General features: G+C 44.0%; 2 protein-coding genes across 2 annotated transcripts in view; one reads left to right on the forward strand and one right to left on the reverse strand.

Annotated features, from left to right (window-relative positions):
- Positions 1–17,797, reverse strand: part of T265_08848 (hypothetical protein) — a gene marked incomplete at both ends in the record, with an annotated part of 20,595 nt that extends 2,798 nt beyond the window's left edge. Inside the window, one exon of the mRNA XM_009174760.1 lies at positions 17,599–17,797. Within this exon, the coding sequence (XP_009173024.1) occupies positions 17,599–17,797 (199 nt within the window). The remainder of the gene's footprint in view (positions 1–17,598) is intronic.
- The window catches only part of T265_08849 (hypothetical protein), a gene marked incomplete at both ends in the record, with an annotated part of 34,512 nt that overhangs the window by 4,355 nt on the left and 5,415 nt on the right, over positions 1–24,742 (forward strand). Inside the window, 14 exons of the mRNA XM_009174761.1 lie at positions 1,723–1,817; positions 3,070–3,111; positions 4,254–4,309; positions 4,907–5,028; positions 5,619–5,743; positions 8,524–8,802; positions 11,042–11,114; positions 11,221–11,262; positions 12,897–13,110; positions 13,551–13,622; positions 15,439–15,536; positions 17,422–17,651; positions 19,145–19,210; positions 20,143–20,516. Of these exons, the coding sequence (XP_009173025.1) occupies positions 1,723–1,817; positions 3,070–3,111; positions 4,254–4,309; positions 4,907–5,028; positions 5,619–5,743; positions 8,524–8,802; positions 11,042–11,114; positions 11,221–11,262; positions 12,897–13,110; positions 13,551–13,622; positions 15,439–15,536; positions 17,422–17,651; positions 19,145–19,210; positions 20,143–20,516 (1,888 nt within the window). The remainder of the gene's footprint in view (positions 1–1,722; positions 1,818–3,069; positions 3,112–4,253; positions 4,310–4,906; positions 5,029–5,618; positions 5,744–8,523; positions 8,803–11,041; positions 11,115–11,220; positions 11,263–12,896; positions 13,111–13,550; positions 13,623–15,438; positions 15,537–17,421; positions 17,652–19,144; positions 19,211–20,142; positions 20,517–24,742) is intronic.

Here is a 24,742-nt window from a genome sequence, read left to right on the forward strand (position 1 = left end):
TGCTGGATGTTTTCCCGGATTGAGGTGCCTGCAGCACAACCAAATACCCGTTTTCTAATCGCCTCGGTACTGACACGCTGACGCCATCCACAACCAGCCGCGCTTCTGAGGCATCGTTGATCGAAAACCTGAAGATGCTTCACATTATCTGTCTCGCACCCATACAACAACGCAGCCCTTACTGTAGCCTGGTACACACGACCCTTAAGATGCAGTGAGATGCCTTTTTGACGCCACAAGTGACGCAAATTAGAAAACGTGACTCGAGCCTTTGAGATTCTTGCACTGACTTCATCAGACACACTTCCTTCAGAGCTAATACAACTACCGAGGTATGTAAAGTTTTCCACAATCTCCTGTCTAGGTGTGGGCGCCCTGGCAGTATCACAGCCCTCGTACAACCATGACATACACAACTAACAATATTCTTGACCACAGGCTGTTCACGCTGGCGACCTTTACAGTTTTTTTTGCTGAGTCTGCAATACTCAAAAGTCCGAACTACCAACATTCTCCTTTACACCGTGCCAAATAAACTGTTTGATTTTAGTCGACAATTAGTCAAACTATGCATACGATGTTTTCCTTTGCTTTGAGTCTTTTGAAAAGCAGTTTTGCAGCTGGAGGCTCTGCTTGACAAAAGGTATATACAACACCAGTACAACTAGCTTTAACATGAGTTCTCGTCTTGCTGATATGCTTCAAAAAAACGAAGGTATTATGCGTTCAAAAGGACGCCTTTCACGAGGCTAGTGTTGGTCATCTATCAGTCCAAGAGGCAGAACCCGGGGTACAGGCCCTCCAGGATGCAACGTATATGTCGAGTGTGAAAGAAAAACCGTACACTATGTCATTTCATCCTGAGGAAAAGGCGGCTCTGATGCAATAGAGAGCCAGGATATACGGTCCGTGTTGCACCTCAGTAGCTGTCTGGGAGAACTTTTTGGATATGGTGGTACTCAATGCCTGAGTTTACTACCAAGGTTTGACAAGCATTGCAATCTAGAGGGCTAGTACACTAACAGGCTATACTACATTAATCAAGCCATTCAGGAGAAAGATGATTACTGTTTGTTTCCTGTGCTACACCCTGACTAAGTACGATGTCGTCACACTGTTGATCAGCTGTTTGTCATCGGATGCTTTAGCCTTCAACTACTAGCTTGGAGGTAGCGAGTTCGAAACACCCATAGAGATTCGTGAGACACACACTTGATGACTCCCAACAAGGATGACGCAATTATGCGGCGCTTTTCATCAATTCACCTTGAGAATTGAAAAATAAAGGAGTGGTTCAAATTCTGTTGCCCAACTATGTAAAGAAGTTGTGCTAAGTTTCATCACGTTTGTTTTTTTTATTATTTGGTTCTTGGAAAGAAACGGTCAGCTGTATCACCTGTTTGGTGCCCAACTGCTATGTTACCCGAAAGAAGCACGTGGGCTGGGATACTGCCAGGTTGACAAAGCCTAGAAAGGGGAAGTCGAGAGGTAAAGGTTGGACCTTTGTTTAATAAATTCGCGCTCTAACCACTTGGAAAGACGCTAAATTCTCCACAAACACATACAGAACGTATACTGAGCCCCCGTTTGTAGCACTAGGGGCAGGCACCTGAAGTATATCACATGGTTGTTGGATGACGCTGGGTTTTCCGGAAAATCAGCTGAAGTGAGTCCGGGACCTGCTTTTCTCGCGTACATCAATGTTTTTCCCGTTTGTTCCAGACCCGTCGAAGCCTTGTCAAGTTGTTCCAACTAGAGCGGTGAATGGACTCACGGTTGATCCGTCATGCAACACGAGACTAGCTTCCTTCTTTGAAGTAGGCAACAAAGTTGAATTTGAAAACGTTTTTTTTAATTTGTCATTCAAGCAAGCGAGTACCTTAAGCTATTTTCGTTTGACTCTCCATCATAACTCGAATCCTTCCATCCTGTCTTTCCTGACCCCGAGCAAATCACCTCCAGCTTGTCAGAACTGTGACCATACTTGAAATTAAGAGTGGCCAAAGCTAGTGAAACTGTTCGTCTTCATAGTGAGCATATTAAGAGAAAGATTAGTGGATTTGGAAACTGTATGGCTTTAACTACGACCACGGCTAACCAAGTATTCCAAATTACACCTGTGTTATTGAGGACGACAGCTACCCTCTCCTTCTATAAGCAATCGGATGAATCCACCTCACACTCATGTCCAAATTGGTATGGCATCAATATATTTAGGTATTATTTCAGTTCTGTTCTGGACTTGCACACAGCGCCTGGCGTCGGGCCTAATGACCGCTACTTAGCCAAGCCACTCAGGCAACAAACCTTTGTTTCTATGAGTTGTCTTCGCCAAGAAGTACGTTGTCCATGGCTAGGAAGGTATCGCAGTTGGCAAACCTTTTGACGAACGAGCAGGTCACTGCATCTTTGGATTACCGAGTTAGCCCTCAATCGAGTGAGGAATGTACTTCTCACACGGTGAATTCGCTGATACTAACCTGCACAAGTTACGGTTCTCATCCCTGTCCACACAAGTCATTTGAGCCTTGCACACGTAAAATGCATCAGCGTGGTATGTCGGTGTGTCCACCGTCTGTTGCTGCTGGGTAGGAACGACTACCGCACGAAAATACAGTATCTCATGTCTTCTTGGGAGTGCCACACGGTAGGTTTCAAGTGACAGACAAAGGCATTTTAGGGGAGATATCCTTCTCCAGAGGTGCCTCTGGGAGGAAACCATGATCGATCAGATAAACACTAGTTTATCCCTGCCAATTCTGAGCAATCAGTATGAATATATACAGATGCCCACAGCGACTAACTGGTTTGACTGCTCGCGAACGACCGACTCAACTTAACCTTGTGGTTAGAGACATTTTTCCAAGTTGGTGTATTTTGCATCGGCTCAAATTCATTTTTGTCGGTTTTATTTGCTGTTTGGATGAATTCAATGTGAGTGCCTTTTAAATTCTACTTCCTTGTTGCGTTTTTCGCCAATTCAGTAGCAGTTTGGCTGTGATAGTTGATGCGTGGTTTTTAATCCTTTTCATGGAGTACGTAAACTAATCACGGTCTATTCTTTTTCAGTCCCAAGTATCTATTTGGAAGTTGGACAGTTTGGAAAAACCAGTAAGTGAGTTTTCTTTGCTCCAGTATCGCTTACGTTCGTCTGAAAGCTACATTTTTTGTATCGTTTACAAGGTCTTATGTGGATGTCATCCACACCAGAAATAGTCAGGTTTCTTCATTACCTGTTGTGTTGTTAGTCAGAGTTTGGGTTACTATTCTATGTGGTATTTGTGAACCACGTCTAAGTCCCAGTCCACCGCCCATCTGGCCTCAAGCAGTTGACTCGAGATTGAACTACTTACATCCGTCAAGGGATGGATAACATAAGCAGGCTGATCATTGAATTCGGTGAGGAAGTGCTGCGGACTGTTTCATAACGCATCTTTGTCGGCGTTTGGAGACGCCCAGTTGTTCCCTCGAAGACCAGTATCTAAATGAATGGCTGACAATCGATCTTATTGCTTTGTCCGTTGAGCTAGCGTTTCGGACCTAACGGTCAATCAGTTAGTCAGGTATCCCCACAGATCCCACAATTTACTATCCACCCGCTTAGCTATGTTCGTAGATAACGGCATCTTATTAAATAGGGGATAGGTAGACAGTGAGGCATTTATCCTTGCTTAATTGTTCTTTATGGGTGCGTATTATGGGGAGTCCGGTACACTTGAAATCCGTGCTGTCTTTGTTTTGTTTGTTCGAAGGTTCTCTTTCGACTGTTGAGCGATTAGCCTAGTCTCATACGTGTTGTGAATGATTGGCACAATTGACTTCGGAAGCCTAGAGCCCATGTGCTTCAGTCCTTGTTGCTATTCTGCTCGTTCGATTATGGTTTCACCGAGTCCATTAGAATACCTGTTGAACGCAATGGCGTACAGATTCACGCTCGTGGGGAATTCAAAGCTCGCCCCTTAGGCTCATACGACGGTGATCCATGCACGCAGATGTTTGGGACCACCACCTTTTGGTTACAGCTTTGAACTACAGTCTACAGACATCGTCTAGTCTTTTTTCCAGGAGATTTGAATCTATTCCATTTTGTTAGTTTTCTAATCACCAACAACTGTTGGAGTACAGCTTTGGCAACCCTGTTCTGAGTTTTATGGGGTCAGAGTTTGCAAGAAGATGTTGTAGCATGCCCAAAACGACCTTAGTCCCCTTTGGTCCCTTCCATTGCATCATGGCCTCTTTTCCGTTTTCCACAGGTCTACACCTTTAATTACTCTTCTCCTGTGTTGCAAGTCAAATGGAGCCCAGTCAGGTAAATTTCCCATAAAATAATGGTTTCGAGTAATCATGTTGTGAATCTAAAAACCTCACAATCGGAAGTTACCCAGTTGTGTTTATGATAGACAGGCCTGCGTTTTCAGTCTCTTTGCTTAACAAAAGCTGTAAGGTCCGATGTGGAATCTCAATAAGCCACAAAATCCATTTGGCTTTTAAACTTTCAAAATTTTCACCGCACCCCAAACGTTTGTCTGAAGTATCAAAGTCTAGTCGTTGAGTGCAATCCTTTTTCTATCGTCTTCTGTTGCACAGCTACCGTAATTTGTTCCCTCCGAGAATCATTTGTAAAAGTACTCTCAGTTCATTCACTTTTTTCCGGCATTCCCGTTTCCAGCTGACATTCGTATGATTGTTTCTGTTTTATACGGCATCTTACTGCATTACCTGAATTGTGTGATACCCTTGTAAAGTAGTGACTTTGTTGGCCCGCTTACTAAGTGGAACACCAGAGCCTGGCACTGAATAGCCTTTCCCCAGAGTATGTGCATTCTTCTAGTGTTTTAACTAAGACCTGCAGGAGCTTCTTGTACGGTGGTTTATATGTTCTGTGGTATTTGTATGCACATTTCAGAGAAGGTTGGCTTGGCGTACTGCTGGAGGATTCTTTTTCAGTCGCACTGTATGACACCTATCCAATGTACCTGCAATCGGTTGAAGAATCAGAACAAGTCATGTTTGAACGCCTTGTATTTCGTAAGTCATTTGCCTAAATTGCTACCATATTGTCGCGGTATGTCATAACACCGCTCTTGGTCAACCAAGTCACATTTTCGTTTCCGGAACGGTTCATTTCCCACTCAGATTCGTTGGAAGACTAGTAAATGGCATCACCTCCTGGGTGTTGCACTTTGTCTCGAACGCATTCAGTTACTACAATTCGTCATTCGACCGCTTTGTGTATCATCTGATCCGCCTGGGCTCGAGAGTGTTGCATCCACATGAAGAATGATTCTTCAAAAGTGGTCTTCCGCATTTTAGACTCGTTTCATTGTGCGTGGGAAGAGTGGTTTGGGTAAAGCCCAGACATCCTCTCCTTAACTGCAGTATTTCTCTGTCCACTGGATTTCCATCGTGCTCAAGGGGTTGTTGGCAAACGCCCGTTAGTGATAACTTCTATGGTACCACATTCATTCTCCATCTCCACTTGTTTCCCCGAAAAACGTTTTCCGCATTAAATTTGAGACCTCTTATAAGGATCTCGCTCTGAGGCGAGCCACTATGCTTTCGTTGACACTTGTACAGATCAGTAACACCATTCCTCCATACCCTTTCTGTATCATCAGCGTCTGGTGGACCAAACACCGCCGTTATGTCTTTCAGTTGGCATCCAACCATCCCCGACTGTTTAATAACACTGGATCGAGATGGATGCCTCGACGTCGCGCAACTGGTAGAACGGACAACGATTGTGAGTAGCTTGATGTGTTCATTATCCCACAAAGAAAAGGTGGGGTCTTGTATTTCATTAATTTTACAGTACTTGTGATCAGTTGGAAAACACCGCGCCTGGTGTTAGAAGATTTAATCTGGATGGATCGATCATTGTTACAAAGCCGTCGATTGGCTTTCGATCTCGCAGTCTCTCAAGTCCTGAGCTACTGGTCGGGACCTGGGCCTTCTGTAAAACGCTAGCTTTATGCCGCCCTAACCTCATTGTTTGCTTTTGCGCAGTGGTTTTCATCCAGTGGGTTGGGTTTAATTATCCTTCTCCTTGTAGGTACATGTTATCACCCTTTTATTAAGAGCAATGTTGTTGGCGTAGGCTGATCATTTCAAGATGACACTGGTTGTAACGGTCCGATCGTTGATGACCCTTGTGCATCAACCTGCTAAACTCAGTTAACAACCGAACGACGAAAGGCTTTAAACCGTTTTTATTTATATTGGCTTTTTACTATTTGGATTTTGTTGTTTTAACCTTTATTAGAACCGAAGAGCGAAAACTAAGCTGTCATGTGATTTTCACCGTAACCAGTCGACCTCAAGTGCACCGTGCTCTGCCAGCCGTTTTGCGCACGATTCTGTTGATTGTTGGAATTGTTGTTAACCTTCGCCTATCCAGAAGCCCCAACCTTTTTCGAGTGCAGCCATGATTCTAGAAGCACCTATACTCCGTCGCGCCTAGGTCTAACGTAACTCTTTGTGAGTCATTTCACGGTAAGTTGATGAAAGCCTCTGTGCGTTCTTCAGCTCGCGTGCATACCTAAGCAGGGTGCACACACTACTGTTGCTTTCAAATAACGAGAAAATTAGGTGGAAGTGATGAAATTTTGTATAATTTTGTACGGAAACCTAAGCGGACAGTGCAAACGAAGAGGCAAACATCTTTGGACAGGACCCGAGCTCACGAGGACTAGCAAACCAATTAATCTACTGCCGACGCTATACTGCTTCGCGCCACAGTAAATTGCCGAACGATTGCTCAATTGAGAAATACACTCATTTGCAAATCCATTTGGTTTTCACGAGAAACTCAACTGAATCTCTCGTTTATGATATTCTACAACTGAGTATCATAAACGAGACATTCAGTTGAGTCTCTTGTGAAAACCAAATTGATTTGCAAATGAGTGTATTTCTCGAAAACAGTTCAATTTGGGTTCAAGTAGAACATAAAGTTGACGAAAACTCGGGGACTGCCCCTACCCGATGAGCCCCAAGAAGGGCGAATCCGGTCGTGGGTTATATATATATATATATATATATATATATATCGTTCAGCTGTAGCACCCTTTCGGTGCCTAGCTGCCATGCCACCCGAAGGTTGCACGAAGGTTGGGATACAGTCAGGTTGCCCAAGCCTAGACAGAGGAATTCGAGAGGCAGAGGTCGGGTTCGAACCACGGACCTTCCGGTCAGTAAATTCACGCTCTAACCACTTGGGCCATCTCGCCGTGGGCTATCGAAGAGTTTTCAGCAACCTTGTGAGTAGTTTCCTTTATGAGGGTTGCCTAATTGGTTTAACGGTTGATGTCAGTCAGCGTCATTAGTGTGAGTTCCGCTGGTGATGATTAGGCGTTGATATCGCTCAGAAAGCTGATGATCTTCGACTGTCTGAGCGATACTCCATCTCACCCACTGCGAATATCACACAGGGGACTTTGGGAGAGAGAGGCGCTGGTGTGGCCAAACAAATGCATAGATGCGACACTGGGTAGCGTCCGTGGCAGCTCACTTAGTGTGGTGCTCCTCTGGTAATTGTGAGGTCACGGGTTCCAGTTCCCTTCGGGTGACGGTATGTTTGCAATTGAGTTTCCAGTAAAGGCGACCAAATGCCTGGTGCTCAAGGATGTCTCAGCACGAAGTAATAAACCGACTATTTGTAGTATGCACGAATCCATACAGTGTTCTTGCTTGGCACCTACTGATCTCTACCGTAATCCTTGGACTGACTTTTGATTGAATAGTGTCATGGATGGCGTTGAAGTATTAGTGCAGACAAACCTTGTTTGCAGCGATGTCTCACTATTCATGGAAGGCTGAAATGTTACTGCGCTTATAGTCTATATACAGCCGTTTTAAAAGACACCTGGAGACTTTGAAGCTGGCTGTGTCATCTGGAGCGTAAGTACATTAGCCACCCGGAAGAATTCGCTAACACGCGGTAGTACCAACTTTCTTTGTTCGTATCGAATTTATTTCGTGACCATCCATCGCAAATTCGCCAGCATTGTCCAATTACTGCAGTTTTCGATTGCAAATGTTTTTATCCCTTTTATAAACCATTTATATTCGTAGCGGTTAATTTTTCGGGATTGTTTGGTCCCATCATTTTGGGAAGTCCATATCTCCCTCGTTGCATTCTATTCGATAGTTTTCACGAATTTTTCTCGGACTAATAATCTAGTTACACCCATCCTCCAATGGAATGTGCACCTTACAGAAGAACCCATTTTCGCCCGTGCGATCTCACCATAGAACGACAGGACATCTATGAAGAAAACAGATTCAACTGTAGCTAACACACATCTAGTCACCTTGGTGACACTTCCCTCAACTTGACGTATCCCAGCATTGTTTGATCTGACGGGGATGTTTTCAACTGAGTCATGGAACGGTTGATTGTAACGGAACTGGGTTGCCGTAACATTCTTCCGATCTCAGCGACCTGGCAATTTTTAATGTCTTTGATTGCGACAGCGTTCTACTGTACTGTATCTTTCCCATATCTCGTTTAATTTCATGCAGACCTGGTCGACGGAAAATGAATTGACCTGGACCTACAGGGGACACTGGACAACTTGTGGTCCCAACGGAATCAAGTCGAGTCGACCCCCGGAACCTAATTCCAACTCAACCCAACAGTCCGAAAAGATCGCCTTCGAATACTCGGCTTATGCACAATCGGAGGATCCTGATCCTGTGACCGCTTCTCACACCCCTGCTAATCTGACCTTAGGTCCTTACGTTATGAATGATATAGCCCATGTGATGCGTTTTCGCGCGGAATCGGGTTACGGCACTGCGGTAGGTTTTTTGTTTTATCCCCTTTAGTTTATTCACAGAGTGCTCCATTAATAAATTCAGCAATAATGCCCAAAAAGCTGAGATACATGTGTTAGTGAAATGACTCCACCAAATTGTAAAAAAAAACAAGTACATACAGGTTAAGAGAAGAAGGTTAGCTTGGTCCGAACTTCCGTACTAGGACAAGGTGGCTAATCTTTTAATATTTCTGATCTTTTATTTCAAGTTTTCAGTTCGGAAAAATGCAATGGACGCTCCTATGTTTTCGTTTTGGTTTGGGGACGAGATGGCTCAGTGGTTAGTTTGCGAATTTGCAGACGGGAAGGTCCCGTGGTTTGATGTCGATTTCCCTGTCTAGGCTTGGGCAACCGGGCATTATCCCAGCCCTCGTTCTTCCTTACATACAACCAAGTATTCATATTCATAGGATTACAGTGTCCGTTCCTTTAGACCATGTGGATGAAATAGGTTGGTTGGGTTTCTAGAAATTCGGAAGATGTGCGTAGTGCGATAACAAAGGTGCCGAAATTATGTGGCTCTTCACGTTGTCTGTTGTGCGGCGGCAATTCGTTCGTTTCGTGATTAATAACAATAGTAATGGTACCAATAAAGATTATACCGGTCGTGTTATTGCTTTAGAGTAAACCTTTTCAGGAGTTGTAACCATTGTGTATGCACTGCAACCCCCACTAAGAAACTCCTTCGTTTTAGACAATGGTTAACTAAGTATGTTTATGCTATCAGCATATCACCTAAAGCTTCAGGCTTTGAAGGCAGCCGAACTAGGTTCAGTTGCTGTGGGTTTGATCGCTTCTTCGAAAAGTAGGGTGGTGGTAACCAGAGGACTGACCGAATCATTCGGATCTCTAACTAATGAACCCTCATTCTTTAAAAAAAAACGTTATCTACGGTTTCTGTTGTCCAGTTACCCTGTTTTTTTTACTCCCAGTGTGATATTCACGTGCATATGGCCCCAATCGTTCCTCCAACATTCATGATAAGCCGGACCAATGATGAGGGGAAGGGTGATTTCATTGAACGAGATTTTGGCAGAGTTAAATAGTTTTCCGTCAATCGCATTTATGTAGATCGTAGAACGACTTTAAGTGAGGATGTTGGACAGGGTTTATTTGTAATCATATTGTGAGCGATGGTACGGACCAAGTCTGTATAGAGCTCTGCACCCAAGCCTGGGTCGATCTCCCACTTACACCGCATCGCTACAACTTAAGTTGACACGACTGAGGACTCTGCTATACAAGAAGCCACTCGGACGATTCATTCAAGCTGAGTTCATCATCTGGAAAATATGCAACCTCCCCTGGGCTTTCTGAATTTTCCTGCCCCTATGAAATGATGAGATTGTTCGCTGAGATAAACTACATGTGATATACCGGCCTGAAGTTGACGTTTACTGTACTGTATGAGACGAGGGTCCCGGTGTTGAACGGTGCTATCAAACTTACCGAAGGCATCCATTTGTGAGATGGGGATTCCAACTTGCCTGTCATGCTTGTGGTGCAAACTCTTCCCACACTAATACAGCAAAAAATCAAATAACCAGCGGTAACAAATAAGCCACGATTCTTCTTTTTCATAATCTCGGTCGTTTTTTTCGGGATAGATCAGAACATTGTTGACGCACTTTAGATGGACATCTTAGAAGTCCTAACAGGGACACTGTTGTTCTTGAACAGTTTGGCTGTGCTCATGAGTACTGAGGTCAGCTGTGATAACATCATCATTGTCAGCTGTGATAACCGCATACTCGTCGTACAGGGGTTGTAGCTGTCGCAGTTTTCACCGATGATTTGGGAGGGGGGGGTAGGTAGCTGCGTATTGTAGGTGGGAGGTGATAAATTGGTGCATAAATCCAGCACTGTAGGTGGGCTGTCAAGTGGGGAGATTGGGAACGGGGGCATGTATTGAAGGCAATAGCTTGGATGCACGCGCGCCGTTGAAGGCGCGAATGGGCCATGTCTGACAATGTGGACTGTCTCAGGGTCCACATCCAGGAAGAGGGCAGTGACCAGCGCAGCTGAGTTTGCTGGTAATGGCTTTCATACTTCGCTGCCAAGTATTGAGTATTGAGGAGTCGAAATTTACTGAGTTTTCTCACATCTGGCGTCCACCTGAACAGCTGAACACTTGTCTTTGTTTATAATGGTTCACGACTGTTCAGCTGTCGTTTGTTCGCTCATGGCTGATTCACACTTTTGCTTCTCAACCACCACAACAGAAAGACATCTCTTCTTACATCGGTCTGTCAGGAGATGCCACCCAACTTCGAACACTATGGGTGTGGATCAAATGTATCCTTTGAACTCTGATGTTATTAGTAGTGTGGTCCTGTCAATGTAAAATTGCAACAATCTCCGTTCCATGTACTGCCTCTTCCTAAGCTAAATATTCTTTCAGATATTCAGGATTATTTTCCCGAATTTGGTGCCCGATATCGATGTAAGTCGCCACTTTTTTTCTGTTATCTACCCAACCTTGTTGCTGTCTAGTACAGCAAGACTAATAAACTTTCACAGTTCATCTCTTTCTTACATCTAGTGCGAGATGTCCCAAGTGGTTAGAGCGCGAATTTACAGAACCGGAAGGTCCGTGGTTCGAATCCAACCTCTGCCTCTCGACCTTCCCTGTCTAGGCTTGGGCACATTGGCAGTATCCCAGCCCTCATGGTTCTTTCGAGTAGCATGGCAGCTAGGCACTGGAAGGGTGTTACAGCTGAACGAATTTCTTGCATCTGACATAACATGTTGAGTTTTGTTTTGTGCGACGGTCTTTCATAATCTTCATTATGTCCTCCACATTTCAAAACTGAAATTCATTAACTCATCCATTCATTTTCATCCATTTTCACCCGTTTTTGACTACTCTTTCGCCAAAACAGCCTATCCACCTTACGTTTGGCATCTCTCACGTTTGTTGTCGATCTGCTTGCTACCGCTCTGTTCGCGCTCTTCAATCACACGCATCATACAAACTTTTTCCCTGTCTGCAACGTAATGCTGACCATAGTTTTAGCAGTTGTCTTCGACCGGTTGAGCAGTTCCAGTGGGACTACACGTTTGCTCCTACTTAAACTACTATCTTTATTGATAGTATTGGAACGTGGACTATTTCTGCAACCTGGTGGACGTGGTTGTAACTACCGGGCAGTGATGACCGAAGTGATCTTGAAACTGAAGCATTAAGGTTCAGTAAGCTCTAAAGATGCTGCAAAATGGTGTGTGATACATTGTCGCCTCATCGACTGTTCTTTGGGCGACTTTTGGTGGTCGCCTTGTTACTTTTGACATTGTCTTGCTGTAGTAATAAAATGCTCCTTGCTATATCGCTATGGTCCACAGATTTGCTGCAACGAAAAGCTGTATGAACGGTGCATGGTACTGCTATGCTGTTCATTGGGGAGACTGTTTTGTGTTTATCACTCAGAATGGATAATACTTGGACATTTAGAGTAGATCTTGGTTAGATTACACTTTCTTTGTGCTGCTTTTCTCTCGGTCAAATATTGATTAACGAACAATAGACGTGTAAGTCCTAAAATATTGCGGCGTATGGGAATGGAAGAATAAATTGCGCCGGCCGACCTTGGCTTCTAATGTTAGTGGGGATCTTGCGCAGTTACTTGTATATATTCACCAGGATATGCCGGCCAAATGGCCAAGGTACTCCTAGTGAACTGTCCAGGGAAGCTATGGGCAGCTTTGAAGAATCGTGTCGTTCTGAATTTTTTTTCGGGTGACAGTTTGTCGAGTTTGGTCAGCTGAAGCAAATTCCTACTACATGATCAAACTTGTCCCCTGACACTCCTCTGATAAGTCAATGTTTGTACTCTGTGCTGAGGATTTAGTTTTAAGCTCAAAAGCAAAGTTGATCAGATTCCTTCCCGAAAGATGAAACGAATGTGAGCAGTTTGCCTTTCGTTTCGGATGATTTGGCTCTCAACCCGGTTGATTTTCATCGAGCTCCCACTTCTCGTGAACGTCCTGTGTTGCTGTATATCCAGAAGGACTTTCATGTCCTGTCCCTAACTTTTGCTTGACTCTTTCGCGCTTCCGCATCTTTTTTTACTGTAACAGCTGAGACCGACTGCGGATCTGCTGGGCGTTCAAACGGTTTCAAAGAGTCAACCCTACGTGCACGAAGTTTCTTACGTTACGCTGGTGCTTTGGCCATTCTGTCTGGCGAATGCAGCCCTTCCGGAACACCGACCCCGAGCGAAGTGTTATCCTGCTCCGATTGGGAAGGACTGGATACACAACTTCCTTTCCCTCGATATCGCAGCCCAGAAAGGTAAGGACCAGATACAGAGTTGTTTTCTTCATCAAGAGACTGTTCCTAGGTCTCCTGACACAGCTCTTACTCATAACCATCAATCATTTGAATTGGGATTGATTGCCGTATCCCATTTTACATCGCATAGGGAGTTGAAGTCAACTAACTGTGTTGTCTTTTCCGCCAACCCATTCTTACGAAGGAGCTTAATGGTTAGACAACATTTTGATAATGACCGTTTCCGGACATCTTGAAGAAAAGTTAGCATGTCGTGGACAATAGATTGATTGCTTTTAGGTTGCCGCTCTATACCAATATGCCCCTGTTTGCTTGTAGCAACCATGTAGCACGTACTGCACACCGGTTAATGTAATCTCAGTTGCTGCCTGAGCAGATTCTTGTTTAACGTTTCCTCGCCAAACCTAGATATTGTTTTCAAGCCGCTCTATCTCGTCTAGGTCTCACGTTCTCCGATTGTGCATGTGGCGTCTCGACGACACGGTCGACGTTCAGCGACGTGTATTTGAAAGGTAAGTTTACCCTTCTCTCCTCGATTTTGTTAGTTTTATTCTTCCGTAGCAAACGGATGGCCTACTAGTATGTATTCATTTTGTCCTTCCCGGTGCATCAATCGATGTACGGGGGCAGTACAGTTTTTCGCACCATGTAACAACCCTTGCAAAACAGGGATCATAAAAAATTTTGGCACGTCTTCCGAAACCAGACGGAAAGTGAAATGTTAAAGTGAGGGAAGAAATTGTCACTGGTCGAAACCTTCGTATAGAGACTTTTTTGAAAATACTAATACCTGGGTGAAAGCGATCGGTTTCTTTTTTTGTTGAGTAGTCATGTCTCGACTTTTAATCAGCTGTTCTTTATAAACAAATATGGTCGTAAGTTGTTTGAATAAGAGCAGGTCAGGTAGTTTTAGTACAAATTAAACCAAGACACTGTTTCAGCTTAAATTCTTGTTTACTAAACGGAGACTATCCTGTTTCTCGTTATCCCCTTACAATTATTATGCAATGTGATACTAATTTCACTGTAAGTTATTTCTAACCGAAACTCGGTTCTTTCAAGCGTCATCAAATTTGAGATCACCATTGCCTTCATAGCATAGCACGAGTTATTTAACCGCGGCATATTCGAAACGGAATTGTGTCAGAGCGGAATCATTAAGGCAACCAAAACTAGTCAAAAAGTAGCGATGAGGAAGGGGGCAGACAGTGAATGGCAACGCGAAATGAAACCGACCACAGTTCAACTGGATGCTGTGGAACCTTTTACCTTCCTGGCTGGAATCCTCGAGATTCTTGCACGTACTTGGAAGCCCTAAGGAACATGACACGTAACCCATCCCAGTGGGCATAACGCAGTCTCTCCCTAACTTGACTGCGTATTCACAGTTTGCCTGTCGTTTCGTGCCAATCCTGCGTTTTTTGTGCTTCACATTTCACTTTGAGATGATGCCCAAGAGTGTTTATTCATCGCTGTTCAGTGGTGTAAGCATCCTGAGTACCGTCTTCCCTAAAGACAGCACTCTCCTGCCCTAAGTCCTCACCCCTCCTTTCTTTTTACGCTTTACGAACTCAAGCGCCAGTATACACTACTGGTGTGTTGCTGTCAATGGTACTCGCGAAATAAACAGAGCCGAGCGACTCCTTCCCAAACTGAGTTGTTATCAGTGATGTGAATTTCCTCTGGTTCCCCTAGTACTCACGCTTTTTTTTGTAAATTAAGACCCTTTATAAGGAATACTCCGAATTTCCTGTGAGGCTATTGTCGAGCGAGAGGTATAAATTGTTTCCCTGCGCATATGCCGAAAACATCTAAATTTCCGGCACATTTGAGCAGGAGATGGTGACAGAATTAGGAAGCGAATTCAAATAGGTCGGTTTCATTGCTATCGGCGAATTGCTCATAAGATCCGAATCCCCTCATAACCGCTACCGTCAAGTGTTTTTTGCAAGAAGAACTGCTATACGTTTAGCCGAATCTCTTACTTGGCGTTCCGTGCGATATCGACATAACTAATCCAAATACGGTTAAAGTCAGGAAAAGATCGTCACAAAGGGGTTAACGGTAAGAATATAGTTATGTGAACTTGGTCTGTCACTGAACGTAATGTAGATTTATCGTGGTTTGGATATCAGCCATTCGGAGTACAAGCATCGCTATTCGAAAAATCCTTTATCTTATTCCCTTCTTAGCAGTTGTTGTTATTGAATGTTTGAACTTTTATCCACGTAAGGACATCGTAGGAAGCATCGTAGTTTTCTTGAAGAGTGTTTTTGTCGCACGGTTCATTTGTCACACACAGTTTTAATGCCTATTTTTTGGTTATAGCGTGTGTGCTGAAGGTGAATACGGACGTGCTGCGACAATGGCCTTGATAAATTTAAAGTTCAACTGGGCACTGAGCTTCTTGAACCGTGCATCAACAGGTATGTTTTCACCAAATTTAGTTTTCTGGTGGATCTGAAATGTGGCTCTGTTGCACTACTGTCTGGGTGGCTACTTACGTATTGATTCCACTGAAGATCCTAGACTTCTAAAGGGTTCCTGAAGTACGGCATTCCCTGCGGGATGTTGATTATATCTGTGACCACGTCTGATGAATTCTGTCACTATGGTTCCTTCCGTGTGTGAGCCACAACGTTACCACTGCTCCCCCGAAACTCAAAACTAATGTGTTGTGCGCTTTAATGATGGATCAGGTTCGCTTATATCCGATCAACACTAGCTATTTATGGATTATACCAACCGGCTGTACTTTTTTTAAATTAATTTCCGAGTTGACTGTAGGCGATAGTCGTTCAAGATATTCACTTCTGAGCAAACCAGTCACATTTCAACTGATCTTGGTCTGATACAGAATCCGGTCTCGGCTTCTCGTTCCCCCACATTTTTCTCCTTTTAAAATCAGAGGAACAACGTAGACGACATATTAGGGTCCGTCGACAAGCGTTGGGCTATTACGTTCCATGCAGCAAATACTCCTCGGTACTGACCGTTTTCCATCGGTCCCATCGGCGGTCATCAAACGGGAGATTCGCTGTCTTCAGCCTGCACTCCTCACATCCTTATTCAAGGAATTGTCCTGTAAAGGGGTGTCCTAGAAGACAGTCCGAAGGAGTTTTCAACCACTGTGGTTATTGGACACGGGTTCATATGTCACAGTTATTCCGCTACATCATCGTCGTCATCTGAATCGCGGCCGACGACAGCAAGCCAACAGATAGCACTGATCAGTAACTGCAATCTGTTTCGCGACACGACAACATCGCCATTTGTACTGAGGCTGAGATTACGAAGTGGTTGTCTGTAAAAACCATCAGTTCTTGATCATAGTTGTTTGTATATTGCCAATGTTTCTTGCTTAACTTGGCGTCGTCGTTCGAAACTACCCCTCAAGAGATGCCAGAATCTCTTCTCGGGAGGAGCTACTAATGAAAGGAAGAAGGCCTTCGCTGCAGAGTTATTTATTGGAAAATGCCCACTGAACAGTTACAGACTGTCGGACAGGGAAGCAAAACTCTCATATGCATCCGGTTTACAAAAACTGAATATCCATCCTCTCTTTGAACGCGTCTTCCTGAACTTTTCTGGATACTCATTGACTGTTGTTCAAATCCAAGCAAATGCTACAAAGTGACTCCGCAAATTCCGTAGTAGATCTCACTTTTCAAGAGACGCAAAGTGGATTTACGAGAAAACATACTACTCGCATGCCTCCCCATCAGTAGTATCACCGTTACACTAATGTGAACTGAATGACACGTTTTGTGCCAACTGCTTTAAACAGATTTTAATGTTTGTGCAGTGAAGTGAGTTCGTCAGACATTCAATAGCGTTGCGTGTATCCAAAGCTAAATTGTTCGCCAAACTAATTCAGGCTGATTTTCCAAGATAATCTATCCGCGATGCTTGAATTATTAACAATTAGTGATGAAAGTCAGCTAACGAATAGTTATCGTTTCATTGTGACCTTTTCGTTTCTGCAATGTTTGCTTTCTTCCAGCTTGGTAGCAGTGGAAAACTATCCTACCTGGGATATGTCGTGCTAACAATGACGAGTCAGTTTGTATGAATAAGTGGTCGGAGGAGATACGCGTTATTCGCCCATACCCACCCATATAGCCAAAGTATGACCTTCTATCCTTTATGGTATGAATTGACACCATTCCAGGCTGTAGAAGTCTCTCCAGCAACCATCGAATCTCATTACGTTAATTGATGCAACATATTTCTGTCTCTCGATATCGTTTTTCCCTGTATATTTGTGTATCATGTGTATACGTGTATCATATTCATTCGAATCTTCAATAGCACTCCATCTGCCTCCATCAGGACCGAGTGTGAGCAGACACGTGAGAAGCGAGACCTTGGCAAATGAAGAAATTGGACTCGTTGCCCTGGCTCTGGCGGGATTCACTGGTTCTCAGAACGAGCTGTGGCGAGCAACTTGTGCCAACATGTTGAGTCGTTTAGAGAACAGTTACTTACGTGTGATGTTCACTTTCTTGACAAGGCAAGGTGGAGACTTTGATCCCATACTGGTACGTGGGATTTTAATAGTACTCTGTGGTTGTTTGCCAGAACAAGTTGCTGACCACAGCTGAATAATTAGAGTGTGTACATCACTAGTGTCGGTATAATTCGCTTCTCCTGCTTGTAATTCTTCAACATGAGTGTTGTTACCCATTATCGAATTCGCAACAACTTCTCCCCGTCGATTGTCCCTATTCAGGTGCCACACAAAAAGCTAGGATGATTTTCAAACATACTGCATGACTATTATCCTTTTATATATTTTCTGTCTCTTTGAAAGTGAAGGCGTTTCATGACGTCATCCTTACTGTGTTATTTATTATTATTGGGTTTGAGATAGCTCAGTGGTTCCGACGCCAGCTTACGGACCGAAAATTCCGTGGTTCGAACCCATCCTCAGCATCTCGACTGCTCCTATCTAGGCTCGGGCAATCTGGTATTATCCCAGCTCTCGCGCCTCTTGTTGGCATGGTAGCTAGGCGGCGAAAGGGTGCCTCATAGTGAACTGAAGATCTTCCAATTCACTGTTACCTATAACATCATGGTTGACACGAACAATTGCAGTTCATCATCATCACTGTCAGCTGTAATAACCGCGTACTCGTCGTACAGTGGTTGTAGCTGCCGCAGTTTGGTTCACGGATGTTTTGAAGGGAGGTAGGTAGCTGCGCATTGGAGGTGGGAGCTGATAAATTGGTGCATAAATCCACCACTGTCAGTGGGCTGTCAAGTGGGGGGGGGTTGGAAAAGGAGCCATGCATTGAAGGTAATAGCTTGGATGCACGAGCACCATTGAGGGCGCGACTGGGCCATGTCTGACAATGTCTCTAACCATTGATGTGGCCCGTCTCGGGGTCCCCATCCAGGAAGAGGGCAGTGACCAGCGCAGCTGAGTTTGCTGGTAATGGCTTCCATGCTTCGCTGCAAGTCATTGTTTGACCGCCTCTGGTTCTCTTCCACCCTTCACGTGGTTGTGCGAAAAAAGCCTTTCAAGGAGGTCGGTCGACTGGCATACGCACACTTTCAGTTCAGATTGTGTAGGTTGTCGTTAGTCTATTTGTTGAGCTAGGCAGTATGTTCGCAAATGCTGCTCCACCAAGTGTGATGATATCACTGGCCTACCGATGCCCGGATAACAGCCCGACGTCAGGAACTGGTAATGCCACGTAGTAGCAAATTCTTACTTTTCCATTATCTATTCAATATCGATTTTGCCAGAACTGGGTGATCGTTTTCTATAGTCGGGATTTGGTTAGATTGTTACGGCGTACGTCCGCGTACTCAAGCTAGTTTCTGATAGAGTGTACTAGGAATCAAAACGGCGATAGACAAGCTTAGTGAATGGATCACCAATGGGCAAACTTATTGTCGCTTCGTGCTACGACTCAATCCTCTTACACGTTTTTTCTTTACATTTTCGTCTCCTGTTCACATAGTTTCCTATGTTTCGTTTTGTTTTAATTTTTCGACCTGTCTCCCCTCCAACTTGCTGCCATTGTAGAAAAGCGAAGATCTTCGTCTGAGTGACCGCCTTGCGTTTGCATGCCTTTATCTCAACGATACCGAGGTACGTCTACCACGTCGCTTTTTCTACTTGCGCTTTTGGAGAATGATGTGTCATACAGATTGCCTGTTTATTCTCGGGCCATCCGTTTACTTGGTCAAGCGGCTCATGAATAATCAGACCGCTTACCCCAACTCGTTGTCGGTCGTTTCAAGAGAACTGACAATCTTCGAGCCGTCGGCTTGGAATCTAACTCATGCTCTTCACAAGTATGTGAGTTAGCGCTCTATGGGCTCAGCACTTCGAAGCCTCTGGTCCGTATTGGAGCTCATCAGCTAGGGTCGGTCACACATGCGTCTGACTGGCACTTACATGCTCTTGACATCAGGACCACGTATCCACCGATCAGTATCGCACAGCCATCTTGACAACAGTGATTCTCACACTTTCTTGTTCGTTCTGTCTGCAAAAAATCCAGTTGCCCCCGCGTCAGTATAAATAACCAAATTATTGTACTTGCACAGTGTATCTATTCTATTCGGGCTCGAGATGACCTCTGCATCTCGACTGCTCCTTCTAGGTGTGGGCAACCTGAAAGCATCTCGTGCTTCTTTTGGGTTGCATGGCATCTAGGCATCGAAGGGTCGTTACATCTAAACCATGTTTTCCATTCTATTGAAAGCATCTCGTCTTTTGGGTTGCATGGCATCTAGGCATCGAAGGGTCGTTACATCTAAACCATGTTTTCCATTCTATTCCATCCTAAATTACGTCGCGTCAAAACTTTCACATGCTGTCTGAATTCTTGCACTTTCCTCATGATTCTACGCTGAGACTAGCAACAAGTTGCATTGGGTGTCAAATTACCTGAATTGTACTGGGCGCCAATGAGCATGTTAATAGATGGCTGAGGATTTGAACCTCTTTTGCTAAATCTATCTTCAATGCTTCCCACTAAAATTTAAGGTTATTTTTTTCTTGTGCATTTTCTCTAGCTTCTGACCTTCGTCCGGTCATCTTGTGAACGTATGATCCAGGCTGGGCGGTTGGAGGCTGTCCTTCTGACGGGTATCTCATCAACTGAATTCGTTTCACTTATTCAGAGCTACGTGGATGTGACAGGGGATGTCCAAACAGCAGCCATTGTGGGTCTTCAAGCGTGTCAAATGTGCATCTCTAGTGCTTCACATGGTGCCACGACTCAGAGTGAAAGTGGAGGACGCCGAAAATCTGATCTTCCAGCCAGATCATCAGGCGGTTCCGAAGAGAAACGAAGTGTCGGCCCGAGTGTTCGTGCATCGGCGATGGAACATGAGGTTCCACCTTTGATTAAATCGGGTGGACCGCGACTGACTGCTTGGGTTAATTGGTGAGCGGTTGTGTGACGTTTCGCAGACTATCTTCCCATAACTTCATCTCAGTTCGCAGATCCTTCTGATCTCATTCATCCATGAAGATTGTTTCAGGGGACGTTTTTTGCGTTCTGTTCAACATGTCGCCTGTGTAACAAGAATAATGTTTCATTTTTAAGGAGAACTATGTATCCCTTCAAGTAGGGTCGTTCCACCCATGCAAGTTCATCTGGAAAGACCAGTTGCAACTAGCGCAAGCTGTTTATCCGCTGAGGTTTGTTTATCTATTCGTACCCAAGAATGTCCAGACTGGAGTTCTGTGCATGGAAACAACTGCTCTATTTTTATTGGTTAGTTCCAGCTAAACTTTGTGCATTAAACGTACTTTTCCGAATTCAGTTTGTCACATAGAATGGCAAATGCCATTTCCAGCGAATAGTTTTCTAACCGGTGTAAGCTGATCCTGTTTCAGTTCCGGCGCGAATCCCGGGAGAGCATAGTCGTCGAATTTGTGTAGCTATTGAGCTAGTAACCGATTTTAAGCTTTGTCATTTATTGCATCTCATGAGGTTCATGATACGAAGGGCACCTTAGTTACTAGTCTTCTGTACCTCATTTCAGTGGCTGTTTTCCTGGTTGTGCATAACAGATCGTCATCGTGGAATGCCTATTGAATCGAGATCACGCGTCTACTGACCTGCGATCAGCATCGTAGAGAGTAGGCTGACCATGTTCATCGGGGAAGCTGATACTATGCCTACATTCACGTCGGGGGAATTCTTATTGAGTTTTAAAGGCAAGGGCTAATGTTCATCTGTCCAGAGTTTGACTCTCCATTGTTGTACTTTACCCCTACGCCAATTATTACTTCATACTGGAGTGTTTTTCACGTCTCACTGGTTGTTCTGTGCTTTTGATCGACTCAAGATCCCTCCCTTGCTCCTAAACCACTTTTGTGAGTAGTAAATTAGACGCCTAATTCACCTCTTATTCAAAGAACGGAGCTCAGCTCTCTCCAGAACGGTTTACTTTTAGATAATGAGGTTCCAACTACCAGAAAGACATTTTGTGCTCCTTGGAAAGTAAGTGTTTCTCCTTTCTTTTCTTTGTATCCCTATTTTGTCTTTCTGTCGTGTTATTCACATCTGGGAGCATATCCCATGGTAACTGCTGCTGAAGCATTTCTCCCGCATTCATCTTCTGGTTGATAGTAAACGCGCTTGGGAGTTTGCATCATTTTTGAAGGTGTAAATTGGCAAGGAAATCAGTTCTCAGCTCTGAGTTGAGATTCACTCTCGAGAAATCTAGCACGGAGGGAACATCATTTGGGGACAGAAGATAGGCTTGCCTATGTTCATATCATCTCTGTTTTCCTGCGCAAAAATCTATCTCCTTTTTGCTCGGATTCGGTATGCGAAACGTTGCATTCGTCTACTTCTGACAGTGTTTGATGCTGTACCGTGCTCAATCCAAGTCCCGCTTTGTTCAGCCAATAACTACCTCATTATTTTCACTTATTTGGCCAACACTGTTTATTTACAAACAAGCGCTTCGTTTCCTAACGTCTTCCACAATCCTGATGGTTGTTTCCAATGCGGATTGTTGCGTTCTCTGGAATTTTTGACTGTGTTGTCATCGTGAACAGCCTTGACTCAGCTTCAGCTCTCTTGCTTCTACATAATGCAACCCGACTTCTCTTTTGATATTACCCAGCTCTAGTGTAGGCTATATGTTCCGTTTCAGCTGTTCTTCCCCTCTGAACGGTTGGTCACCGCGTTGCAAGAATACCAACCGTCAACATTCCACCAGTACCCTTGCACAGTAGGCCCTGTCTCCCATTTGATAGCAGTTTGGCATTGAATCTGGATGACCGGATTGGAAGTGGGCCTCAGTAATTAGTGTTTCTACTTCTGCTGTTTCAGATTTAAGGGTATTAATACACTAGTAGCAGTTGTAGACCACTAGAGGACTCAGTACCAATATTTAAAACATTGGGTCTTCGTTTAACTGAGACAATAAGAAGACTGTGGTATGTCAACATTGTGCTTTTGTTCCCTCAGTCGTAGTACCAAAATCCATCAATTTTGCATCATAGATAAGGATAAATGGCAATGAATCAGTGGAACGTTGCCAATCGTATCGTGGATCAATCAAGTCTGGTTCCTCAATCTAAGGCAAGCTGATGGCTTATGTCAAGGTCTTTTGTACGCACTGGTATTGATTATTCAACGTGACTTCACTGAAAGCTGACCAAGTTGACATTGTGGAGTAAAGTTCTGAATGCTGTATTGGGGTCAACTGTTTATCCAATGTATAGGATGTGTTCAACGATCGATGAGGTAGGTTTTCGAATCTCGGTTTGTAGCCTATTGGTCGCTTGGTTGGTCACCTGACTCAAGTAATGAGGTAAATGTTGTATTTTCTTAAGCTTCTGTCTGTTCTGCCATTAGATATTTCACCGCAATCTCATCTGAGTTGGTACACAACGTGTGACACAGAGATAGGTTACGAAGCGCATCGGAGATCGACTTGTCTCGTTGATAAGAGCCGTATTAGTTGGGCGGCTGGGTACGTACAACCTGTTACACCACGTACTCCGTGCTGTATGGCTGTGTTGACATTGTATCCCTTAAATTACGGCCTAGTGAAAACCTACCCTTTTACTGAGTACTCAGGTTCCCGGGTGACGTGCTGTGGATGTTGGTCATTTTCTCTGGGTAGCCGTTGGAAGCCAAGTTCCTGATACAATCCGGTTAATATAGAAGCAGATTGGGCGTTTCATGGTTTCATTTCCACCCAGATTTACAACCCACTCAAACCTATCCAAGATCCATAGAGATGAGACTCCTCCAAGACTCACTCCGGCTATGCATGACTCCTCCTACCACAAGTTAACCCGATTGAAAGACAGCCTTCTGGTCATATCTCCAATACTATATCCTACAGACAGTATATATATATATATGTATATATATNTTTTTTTTTCCAGGCCATAATCCCTTCGGGGACTCATACAATCCTTAGTGTACGTAACATCACAAGATGACTGAATCCATTCAGACACGCCGGAAGTGCAATCATTTTGAAAAAATGAGAAGTATGTCCCGCAATTCTTCCCAAGCGAGACAAATGACGAATAGTTTCGTTTGATTCAACTTCAATTGCCAGTGCATAAGACTTGAGAATAGTGCTCAGTACTGCACCATTTCTGTATGTGGACTTGCAGTAAACTAGCTTGAATCCTGACTATACTGGTTAGAAATTCGAGTCATTTTGAACCATTCGTTGTGTTATATCGTCTTTAGTGGCTGGCTTAACACCCATACACAGCAATCCCAAATCAGTAGATATGAAAACACTGTAAGTTAAGAACAGCACTTCAATATCTAAACTAATTGGCAAATCTCTGTGGTATCAAAGACTTGAGCCTTTTGGGTTGATTTATGTTATCTCTGATTACCAGTAAGAGACTGAAGCAAGTTATATTTCAGATCCATAACGCAACAGTACCTCATAAGGTGCTGACATTTCGTTGCCAGATTATCCAGCATGCAGTCTGGATGTTAATCCCGTCGAGAATCTTTGAGGAGGTCTAGCGCTAAGACCGATGACTTTGAAGCTGAATTGCACGGCAGCGGGACGAACTCGATCAAGATGCTATTCGGGCAGTCCTTCAAAGTATACCAAAAAGATGCATCGAGGCCTCTAGAGAAAATGGTCGGAGCACATTGCTCCAATGATTATTGCTTAAATGGCGGTGCCTTATTTTCATCCATTTTTCTATAGTGTTCATTCCATGTCTTTTTCTAGTTTGTATCGAGTCTGATTTCTCAACTTTTTCTAAAAACTGTTCTGTTCAGTCAGCTAGGAGCGGAGACAACTACCTGAGTTGTTATCTTCAAACGCATCCGATTATTTCCGGGTCATATTGAAGCACTGAAGCTCTGACGAATCAGACCATTTAGGCAGACATTCACTTTCTGTGTCCCAGTGTTTGGTTATCTCATCCAAGCTATAACCAAAGTTGATAAGATTGCTGTGCACAAAAGGTTTCATACTATCAGATGGTCACATGGTTTGCGTCCCGGATTTCTTGGTGATACCATCTTTGTAAAAAAGCAAGCAAACAAGTATGTATATATATATATATATATATATATATAATGCGAGGACGAGGAGGCTGTGTTTAGAGTTTGAATTTACTGCCCAGAAAGTCCGTGGTTTTAACTCAATCTCTGTATCT

This window comes from Opisthorchis viverrini, assembly GCF_000715545.1.
Source record: "Opisthorchis viverrini unplaced genomic scaffold opera_v5_239, whole genome shotgun sequence".
NCBI lineage: Eukaryota > Metazoa > Platyhelminthes > Trematoda > Opisthorchiida > Opisthorchiidae > Opisthorchis > Opisthorchis viverrini.